This window comes from Morus notabilis, unplaced genomic scaffold (assembly GCF_000414095.1).
Source record: "Morus notabilis unplaced genomic scaffold, ASM41409v2 Scaffold158, whole genome shotgun sequence".
Classification (NCBI taxonomy): domain Eukaryota; kingdom Viridiplantae; phylum Streptophyta; class Magnoliopsida; order Rosales; family Moraceae; genus Morus; species Morus notabilis.
In genome coordinates this window covers 42,567-53,897 of record NW_010364156.1, presented here as the reverse complement: position 1 = coordinate 53,897, position 11,331 = coordinate 42,567, and the positions used below count along the sequence as shown (strand labels likewise).

The 11,331-nt window shown below is 32.0% G+C and overlaps 1 protein-coding gene across 1 annotated transcript in view; it reads right to left on the bottom strand.

Moving 5' to 3' along the window:
• Positions 1 to 7,979: 7,979 nt before the first annotated feature.
• Positions 7,980 to 11,331, bottom strand: part of LOC21390418 (ninja-family protein AFP2) — a 4,307-nt gene continuing 955 nt past the window's right edge. Inside the window, exons 1-2 of the mRNA XM_024170637.1 lie at positions 11,264 to 11,331; positions 7,980 to 9,039 (exon numbers count right to left, since the gene is read on the bottom strand). The exon at positions 11,264 to 11,331 is cut by the window's right edge and continues 955 nt beyond it. Coding sequence (XP_024026405.1) covers positions 8,504 to 9,039; positions 11,264 to 11,331 — 604 coding nt within the window. The 3' untranslated portion in view covers positions 7,980 to 8,503. The remainder of the gene's footprint in view (positions 9,040 to 11,263) is intronic.

Here is an 11,331-nt window from a genome sequence, read left to right as displayed (position 1 = left end):
ACATGAGTGTTTGATTTTCACACTTTACTCTTAATTATAATTCTTTATTTAAATAATTATATTAATTACAAAGTTATTAATCAAGAATAAAAGTTAAAAATTTTAAAAAAATATATTCAAAAAGTGAGTTCATTAATTTTCTCAAAAATATATCTTCTAAATGGCGAGATCTTTATTATTACTCATTGAACTTCGAACATCTTTTAGTAAAGTTAAAAGAAAAAATTGTAAAATTTATCTTTAAGAGTGTATGAATCTGTATTTTTACCTTTTACTTGATAAATACTATTTTATTAGTGTAATTATTTAATTAAAAAAATTAATGGTAGGGCAAATAAATAAATTATACCAATAATCTATATTCTTTTTACATAACTTTCGAACATTTATTAGCAAAGTGAAAAGAAATTTGTGGAAGGGTAGAATTATGCCTACTTGGAATAATCTAAAAAATTTAGATTTTCGTATCCTCAAAGTTTTTTTAAATGTCTAATTACATAATTCTAGAAAAATTAAAAACTAAAAAATATATATTTTTTATATATGTTATTTATTTAATATTTTGTTTATTATTGTATACTAGGGCTACGTGTAACTAGTGCACAATGTTTAGCTTGTCCGGTCCAATCTAAAGATCGACCTGTTTGAGTTAAAGGTGTTAATGCGGATCGTGTATAACAAAAATTTTCATAAAACTTTTGAATACTCTATAGATTATATTAATTTATGTAATAATAAATTAATCATATTAATTTATAAATATAGATACATATCGAACGATTATGCGGATAACTTGAGGTCTTTGACCACGAACAATCCAAGCTCCAAACTTTCTCAGAAAACCCGAATCTTTCTCGTCTAGTCCTTGAAATATGCAAGACCTGGAGTGTGGGCTCTAATAAAGAACTATCAGATTATATCACTCACTAATTTGTATTCCTTCACTATCAGCGCATGTATGTGAAAAAACTGAGAATTGGAATAACTTTTTTTCTTTTTTCTCTCTCTAATATTCGGCTACCTTAGGAAAAATAGAAAGCAAAAATTCTCTACTTTAATTTTCTATTGTCTCCTATTTATAGAATACTAGGAGAACCCTTTTACTTTAACTTGAAGACAAGGCAATAAAAAAATGGGTTACTACTATATTTTAATGTCATTTAAATACAATTTTGCATTTAATTTTAGAAACAAAATTCTCTCATTTCCCTCTACTATTGGCCAGCCAGACCACAATGAGATCTCTTTGTGGTTGACGCAAATTTGTAGCAGGAGAGAGAGAAAACTCCTCTATTCTCTCATTTCCCTCTACTATTGGCCAGCCAGACCACAATGAGATCTCGCTGTGGTTGACGCAAATTTGTAGCAGGAGAGAGAGAAAACTCCTCTTTTTTTCAGTTTTTAATTTTAGCTCAAATTCAAATCTAAATAAAGTCATACTTCACTTTCCTTTTGAATATGATTGGAAAACTTGTCAAACAAGTAGACCAAATAACTTGGAGAGCAACCAACTCAATCCCAATAGGATTCTACCTGTGTCACATGCCTCTTGCACCTCCCTGTGTCTGGGCATGTGACCTCCTGTGGTCCCACCACAGTGTGTTCCAAAATTAATTTAATTAAATAATCAAATTATTTATTTCAAATGATATTAAATCCTAATAATTCATCTTGTCTTGCAAATATTACAAGAATAATGCAGGGACTCATGGACTTATAATTATGAGCTCCAATAAAATTAATAATTAATTAAACTCTTTAATTAATTAATTAATTCTAAAAGTTACTCCACTAAAAACTTAAAATTGCACTTTCAAAATTATAAACATAATTTGCTTTTAAGAACCTAAAGTGTCCATTCCATATAGTCATCACATATAGATCAATATTCCATAAATAATTCATAATTAGAGCTAGGTAAAATCCGTTAACCTCTAATTACATTTATCTTTGTGTACCATTGATTCTCTAATGAATAATATATTCATAAAACACATTCATGAATACCAGCTTGTTATTTATTCAAGTACAAAATCAACCCTCAAAGGAATTATTTTTCTACTTTTTCAAGGAATAAGGAATAGATTTCATTTCGTATATTAGCATTCCCGACTATCGATTTCATCATGTTTCTAAGATACAAGAATAAGATTTAGGATATCAAAATCCGTACTAAGTAAATAAAAATCACGAATACATAAATAGGAGTCTACTAATAATTCAAAATTAACATTATTCCATATATAACCATCGGTAGACTCAAATTTATTTTTCTATAGTTAATGGAAATTATTAGAAAATCAAATTGTATCTATGTTCCAGTTCTACATAATCTTATTATGCATAATACACTCATTCAATATCCCTCTATATTAATGACGCGGATAACATCATTTCATTCTTAATGGGAAGACATGTATTAATAATATTTTAATTAAAGATTTCATAACTATAATTAAATCATTATGCACATTATTTTGATTATTATCTTTAAATATTATCTATCATACGTAACACTTAAATACAATATTTAAGGTCACATATATAATCGCGGAATTTTCAATGATATTCATAAAGTATTCAATAATACATGCACATAAATAACAAATAAACTATTTTATTAATTAAATAATAAATATCCTTATTACATCTCATGCTTTAAAGACACTATTTCTAACAGAATGGTCGGCCCAACCCTTTTTGAAAGTTAGTCGGGCTGAGACCAGTCCAAATTTTTATAATTTATTTTTAAAAATAAATAAATAAATAAAATCTGTTTAAGTCGGGTTGGTCGAAGAAAGCTTTATTGCTCGTACATACACCTCCACTCCATTCCGAACACTTAAAATGGGTAGAGATTGAGCTAACAACGATAAATCTTATGCCGACCTGTTTGATCTAGTCCAAACTTATAGTTTTAATATAACCTTCAGGTGACTATTGAGGGCATTGCTAATATATGTGACAAATGCTAACAAAAGGCATTCTAAAAGCGAGTACTCAAAAAGAAGAAAACTACCCGAAAATATTTTCATTAAAAAAAAAAAGAAAACACTTATTATGTCGTTCGATGAGAATTTTGCTTAAACATCTCATTTTGACGTGCAATATCAGTGTATTATTACTATTATTATTAATTATTGAATGGATATCGCCATTTTAAATTTCACTAAAGAACAGTAGTTTTTTTTGTTTTTTTTTGCTAAAACGGTAAAAGTAGTAGTTAAAGAAAAAGAATGTTCCATTATTGCGGGTACTTTGTTTGTTCAGTTGGTCGCCAAGCCGCAAAAAAATAATAACTGCATCTATTGAAATAGAAATCAATTTGTCAGTCATGCAGTGTGAAACTCGACTCCTACAGTCTAATTACTTGCCATATTTAAGTCATGTATTTTTTTTTTCTAGGAACTTGTTAATTTACCGAATTAATAAAAGATATTTGAATCCATAAAAAAAAAGGCGAATTAATAAAAGATATTTGAATCCATAAAAAAAAGGACAAATGGATAGATAATTGAACATTTAAAATACATACTTGAAAATTCGTTTCGTGCACATTAGCACCCATAATTGAACATTTCAAGTCAAGTACACTGTTTCAACCACAAATGGTGTGATATATCGGTAATAGTGTTTTTCTTTTTCTCCTTGTGTAATGTCCCATAGAAGTTTGTACAAAATTGTGCCCATTTCATTCGAGTATAATTGGATTCAATGATTTTGGTTCCACTTGAGGATCCATTTTCTTCCGTAGATAATGGGAATAAAATGGCCAGATGGGCATTAGTGGTCGTTTTTTTATCGAGGGGAAAAAAAAAAAAACTTGTGAAACATGTACCGTGCACGATGTGTGTTTTATCCAGTGTCTTTGTTATAAAGAATACGAAAGAATTCTTTTATTCAGTTATTATCTTACAATTGTTTTAGCACTATACCGATCATTAATGCATAACAAATTAGATTGATAATATATATACATATATATAAATTGGGTTTTTACTACCAAAAGCAAAATCCGAATATTTAGTAACACTAGTAAAATCACGTGCTTAGTTGCATGATGTCCGTTTATGCAATGTATGAATTTAATTGTATATTATGTTTAGAATTGGATTAAGAAAGAGACAACAAAATCCAATTAAGCAAAAGACTTTTGTGTTGTCTTTTTTTGAACAATAAAATTAAGCAAAACACTATTGGTAGGGTTACCTGTCACGCCCCGGAACAGGAGTCGGTGACGTGGAGCTTGATTAGGGGTTAAACGCATGGGAATGAAGGAAATTCCCGATGAGCCCCACACTCAATTTAAAATAAATCACAAGGGAGAGTAAAACTCAAGCCTCTCACACTGTACTAAACACAAGATCTATCCATAGAATCTCATTACCGTATATACATGACATGTAAATAAATCATTACATACATCAACCACAGTCTAGGAATCCAAATATCAGAGTTTATTCTCACACTGTACTAAACACAAGATCTATCCATAGAATCTCATTACCGTACATACATGACATGTAAATAAATCATTACATACATCAACCACAGTCTAGGAATCCAAATATCAGAGTTTACAAAATTTTACAAATCCTTACATATATCCAAGAGGATGAACATAATCCTCACTTGATCGGACAGTAGCAAATAATCCAGCTACTCCGCACCGAGGGGTTTACATTTATAAAACAATAAAACGTGAGCGAAAGACCCAGTAGGATATAATTTATAGAACTGAATAAATAAATAAGTGAATAAATAAATAAATGAATAAGTAAATAAATTATGACATTCTGTCCCGACACAACAGCCGGAACCTCACATCTTTTTTCTCAAAAAAAATATATTTGAAAATATATCCATATTACAGGCATCAGCAAGTAATTTATACTATGATAAATCACTTACACAACCACGTGCACAAGCCATACCCCCGAGGTTTTGGGTCCTGCCCCCAAGGATGCACTCTTCACATCCTATCATGGCAATCAGCCAGTTTACCGATTCGCAAGATCTCTTATCTTAAGAAATCATTCATTAAACTTTATGAAATCGTTCGTTATAATCTCATGAACTACACAAGCCATGAGTCCCATGAACTACAACAAGCCATGGTCCCATGTACTACAACAAGCCATGGGGTACCATGAACTACAACAAGCCATGGGTTTTAAATACTTTTCTTTCACAAACGAGTCCCTTTCTTTAAAACATTTGCAAGGCCAAAACTCTTTTAAAAATCAGGCTCACAAAGAAAAGGGATAGGAATCTTACCTCGTAAATATCAAACCTGTGGCTAGCGGTGCACTATTCTGGCTTCCGCTTCCTCAAGCCACTCAATCCGAGTCCTCAGCTAACACTAATACAAGACAACACTTTAGGATTCAATTCTCATTCCTAAAGAAATTCAGTCTCAATTATATCCTTTGATTTCCTATTAGTGTGCCATAATTCAATTACCGGTTTGACAAACCATTTCATGTTTCAAATCATCATTCTAAGGGTTTTCAATCTCAAAACATGGATTAAAGATGCTAATCCATCTATTCTAGGTCCCCAAATGAAGCTAATTTGGGTCCTCTTTGAAAACTGAGGTCAAAACAGCATTTTCAGGCCAAACGAGGTCAAACCCCGTGTACACCGGTCGACCGGTGACAGAGCAGTGCAACACCACCGATCGATCGGTGGTGTGCAATCTGGTCGACCAGTCAGGCCAATGCAATCCGGTCGACCGCACAGGTCGACCGGTGAAGAACACTAGTGCGAGAAAACTCATAAAATAAGTCTGAAAACCTGCAAATCCAGTCCCAAATCAACACATCTCAAGGGACAACACCTGAATCTGGGTTCTCGGTACTAAACCAAGTCCAAATAACCCGAGATCCCCAATTTCTACCATGTTTTTAGTCAAAATCCATCAAAATCTATTTCGAACCAAAATAAGTTTTTAAATCTAAAAAACTTGAGATTCAAGAGAGGTTTTTCAGAGATCTTACCTCAAATCCTTCTCTTGACATTAGAAACTCTTTGAAATTCCTCTTTAGTTCAAGATCCAGTTGATTTTGAAACAAAATGGAAGAGAGAAAGAGAACCGAGAGAGAGAGAGTGAGAGTGAGAGAGAGAGTGCACGGGAAGGAAAAGAAAAGGAAGGGAAAAAAAGAAAGAAAAATGGACATGTGTCAAAATGTTTAAAATAACAGTCTAGAAATGTGCCCATACACACTTCTAGAAAAAATGTAAATGCTGAGAATATTTAAATACCTTGGAATTATTTAAATTTACACGCCAGAAACATTCATTAATTAATAATCAATTAATTAAATCAGATTAGGCACACTAATAAATCTCAATTACCTTAATTAATCTCTTTTAATTCTTTGGGGCGTTACATTACCACAGTGTTTACATTAAAAATAGGATTTACGTAAACAAAAGTTACATGAATTTTGAATTATTTGTTCATTACTTTTTAAAAAAAAAATGTTTGTTCATTACTTTTATTCATGAGAAAATTCTTTCTTAATTGATCTTAATTATGACAAATTTATAACATATGTCTACAAATATTCTTAGTGTTTGTAAAATTAATTTTTTATAGCATTCAGTACTTGTTATTAGGGACAGTAACTTGCATTAAAAATAGTAACATAAATCTAATATACAAATATCTAAGGTCTACTAAAGTTCTCCAATAATAAGACCCAAGAACTCTGGATCTAGAATGATTGATCCTATGTTTGCCAGTGTCTCATTGGCTACATATTATATTATTTCCACACACCGTTTCCTCATAGACAACAACAAATCCAATTTCACAGCGAAAAAGTAAGAACAACACAAGCTATTAAGTAAGCTGGAACAAATTTGCTTCTCCCAATGTTTTTATCTGCACTTCCACATGTAAATGAGAACGAAACGGTGGATGAAACGACAAGGACACGTGGAAGCAGCGTAGGTGAGTTAGAAAAAAAAAAAAAAACAACAACAAATCCAACTACACAGTCAAAAAGTAAGAACACAAGCTATTAAAGTAAGCTGGAACAAATTTACTTCTCCCAATTTATCTGCACTTCCACATGTAAATGTGAACGAAACGGTGGGATGAAACGGCAACGAAACGGCAAGGACACGTGGAAGCAGCGTAGGTGAGTTTGTATTACGGCTTTTATGTAGTTATAATTAGATAGATATAATTGGGAGGTATACAAGGATTTCATGCACAACCAACCATAAAAATTAAAATATATATTATTCACGGGAACCTGGAAAATTTATGCAGCTAAATCTCGTACTACATATTGTTTGGGAATCTGGGAATCATATTATTCCTTATCACGTTCTTATTATTTCTGTTGATTATCGTGTACCCAAATGTCCTCTAACCTCAACCAAAGACAAATATTTATAGAATATGTATATCTTTAGCTCTAACAAATATTATAAAATTGCAATCTTTTTTTTTTTTGGGTTAATTTAAATGTTCAAATCCCTCAAATTGATACGCGCGTCAGATCCTATAAAAAAAAAATGTAATAGCATTCTTCAGAAACCCATACTAAAGAAAATAAAAAAGCGCAGAGGAAAAAAAATGGACTAAAAAGATGTAAATAAAGAATGAAGAAGGACTAAAAACTAAGGTAAAAGACAAAAAGTAAGATTAAAAAAGAGCAAAAAAAAAAAACATAAATCGAAGCGTTTAAATTCGTGCTTACTATTCCGTGCTAAACACATTCGCGCTTAGTATAATATAGGTAAGGATAATGATATATTATTAGGAGGAAAAAAAAAGCATGTTCATGACTTTATGGCATTATTATTACATTACTAACCATAAAGTTCAAGATTGAAGCTAACACCCTTTTTTGCAAATGGCAATAAGACATGTATTTGAGACTCCAAGCCACAAGGCATAAACATTACCAGTTTATACCAGTACGACTTTCTACACTCGACCAACAATTATTCATTTCACCTTTCCTTTTTTGCTTTTCCCCTGGACCTTGAGTTGTTGGCTAGTGGCTACAATCTGCCTATACAAAGTCAAACTACAACAACAAAAATACTACTACAGAACTTTGCTGGGACTGATAATTGATAATAAGTACTGGGGAAAAAAAGAAAAAAAACCTAAAACACAGAACCAAATAGGTATGAAAAAATCTAGCACATTACTAATCTTTGCTTTTTGCCTGTATTATACCAAAGCCGTGTCCAGTATTGTAGTATAAACACATACGAGAGAACAATAAGGAGCTTTCTAAGCGGAGAAAACTCAAAGACATAAATTTTCGAGGAAAAAAAAAGGTACAAACTGCCTCAAGAGTACTCCAAAGAAGAGACAATGTCAGATTGGATTTCTGTTGTCAAACTGTAAGTTAATGCAATTAGAAGCGGTATAACAAAGGTAAGTCTTCCCTATTTGTTTTGCAAGGAAGCGCTCTCCTATAGTAGAAGAACAAAATTCTAGAGACAATGAAGGAAAATTAGACCGCGAGAAGTCTCAGTTAAGGCTAAAAGGAATTACAGTGATGTGTTTGAGCGGATGCGAGACGTCAGTGCCACCGGCGTGCTGCACGAATTCCGCCGGCGAGAACGTGCTTCCATGGCAGACACAGACAATGCTGACCTCCGAATTAGTGTATTTGTACAAGAAGCCTCTGACGGTCTTCCCATTTGGACCGTTTCCTCTCGTTGAGACGCACGGCATTTGCGGAAGCGCCGTCGGAGGAGGTGTGATATTTCTGCTAAGGGATTGAGGCCTCGGAGGTTTTCCCGTAATGTCCATCTTGGTCTCCATCAATGAGTTAGGACTTGGATTTTCTGTGGTTGAGATGGATTCCTCCAATCGAAGTGATTCAAAGCCTGGTTTGGCTTCTTCTCTGTCTTCATGATGATCAATGTTGTTGGTTTGGTGAGAACAACAGCTTTGTACTTCGGAGGAATTGCATTTGTTATCATTTGGTTTTGAGCCCTCTTTTCGGTTTTGTTCCGGCGAGGAATAGCTTGAGGGAGTTCTGGTCTCACTGCTGCCATCACCTGAAAAAAAAAAAAAGAAAAGAAAAGAAAGAAGAACAGAACTTTAGTTTATGCTTGGTGAAGCAATAAATTATAAAACTAAATACAGTTAATATAGAAATGGTCTCCCTTTAGAGCCGAAGTTAATGAGAAAGGTTTATTTTTTATTTTTTATTTTTTATTTTTTTTCTTTTACATACCTTGATCAAGTTATCTATTTTTATTTAATGGAAGAACTTAATAAGTGAGCAAGTTTAGAAATAGGTCGGTGGTTTTAGAAATTTAAGTAGTTGGTTTTCGAAACGATTTTAGATGTGGAAGTGTATATCTAACGGATTGTACTCTATAGAATATATTAATTTATACGCGAATAAATTAATCTAATTAATTTATTTATCTAGCGAACGATTAGGTTGATAACTTGAATTCTTTGACCATAAACAATCCTCACTCTAAGCTTTCTAGAAAAATACAAATTTTTCCCGTCTAGTCCTTGAAATCTGCAAGACCTAGAGTGTAGGTTCTAATATAAAACTATTGAGATTTGATCACTCGCTAATTTATGTTCCACCACTATCAATGCATGTATGTGATGAAATTGAGAATTAGAAGAACGTTTCTTCTCTTTTCCTCTCTGGTTATACGGATGTCAAACAAAATGTTACACACCTATCTCATAGGAAAAAAAAAAATTGTGTTATCTAATTTTCTATTATCCTATTTGTAGAATCCTAAGAGGACCCCTTTACTTTTTCTTAAAGACAAAGTAATAGATAATTAATTACCACTTTATTTTAAATCTCATTTAAAAATATAATTTTTCATTTATTTTTAGAAATAAAATTCTCTCCATTCCTTATCTATTATGGATGACCACACCACATGAATATCTCTTTGTGGTTGGTGCAAATATCAGGCAGGAGGAAGAGCTAAATTCTTCTTTTTATCCAGTTTCTAATTTTAGTTAAAATTCAAAACTAAATAAAGTCAAAACTTCAATTTTCTTTTGAATTTGATTGAAAACTTGTCAAATAAGTAAACCGGATAATTTAGAGAGCAAACATCTGATCTCCAGAGAGATTCCCTTTGTGCCACACGCCCCATGCACCTCTCTGTGCTGGGCGTGAGGCCCCTATAGTTTTACCACAGTGTGTTCTAAAATTAGTTAATTAAAATAATTACATTATTTATTTCGAGTGATATTAAATCCTTAATAATTTATCTTGTCTCGCAAATATTACAAGGATGATGCGAAAATCATGAATCTATAATTCTTACCTCCAATAAAATTAATAATTAATTAAACTCTTTAATTAATTCTATAAATTTCAAAAGTTACTCCCTTAAAAACTTAAAATTGCACTCTCAAAATTATTGACATAATTTACATCTAAGAATTTAAAATGTTTATTTAATATAGTCACTATATATAAATTAACTCTCTATAATAATTCATAATTATAACTAGATAAAACCCGTTAACTTCTCCAATTACATCTGTATTCTCGAGTACGATTGATACTCTACATTCCCTAATGTAGAGTGATTCATAAAACACATTTATAAATAAGAGCTCTTACTAATCCTATTAAGTTTGCATTAATTAATTTTCGGAGTTGTGCCTGTTTAGAAAACGCAAACTTATCTAATTTTAATACAGACTACGGAAGCAAACAGTTTCTTTGTCGGTGGCAACAACTCCGATGAGTGGGGGCAAGCATCACCTATTTGATATCCCATCTAATAAATGTTGTTCTCTCTTGTTTTTTTTTGTTTTTTTTTTAAGGGAAGAATTTTGACATATACTTGCTTCACAATAACAGCCACCTAAGGCATTATCATGGTTCCACCAAATTTTCAGGAAAATTTAATTCGGGAAATCCTTTATTTTGATAAAATTGGGTAAAATGTTTTTTCTATTTTGCTAAAATAATTTTGAAGGTCAAGCTTTCCATAGAAAAACTCGTTACCCACTTGAATAGTTGAATTATAGAATTAGAACTAAAGTTGCAGACCGGATACGTGTACATTACTCTACGATTATCTTCACTTCACGGCAATTGTTTTATTTGCCTATTCTCTGGTTGGATTGGACCAACCAACAGAAATAAAATAAAATAATCATCTACACATCTTCACGACCTTCATGAAAAAAAGTAATTTTTTTTTTGGCTGACAAAGAAAAAGTATCAACGATGAATCAGGGGCAAAAGTTGTCAAAAAGAATTAATAATTGACAAAGTACCTTCATGGGAAGAGCTATTAGGATTGCCAGAAACCGTAGACGAACTGCACACCGGCGAACTACACGAC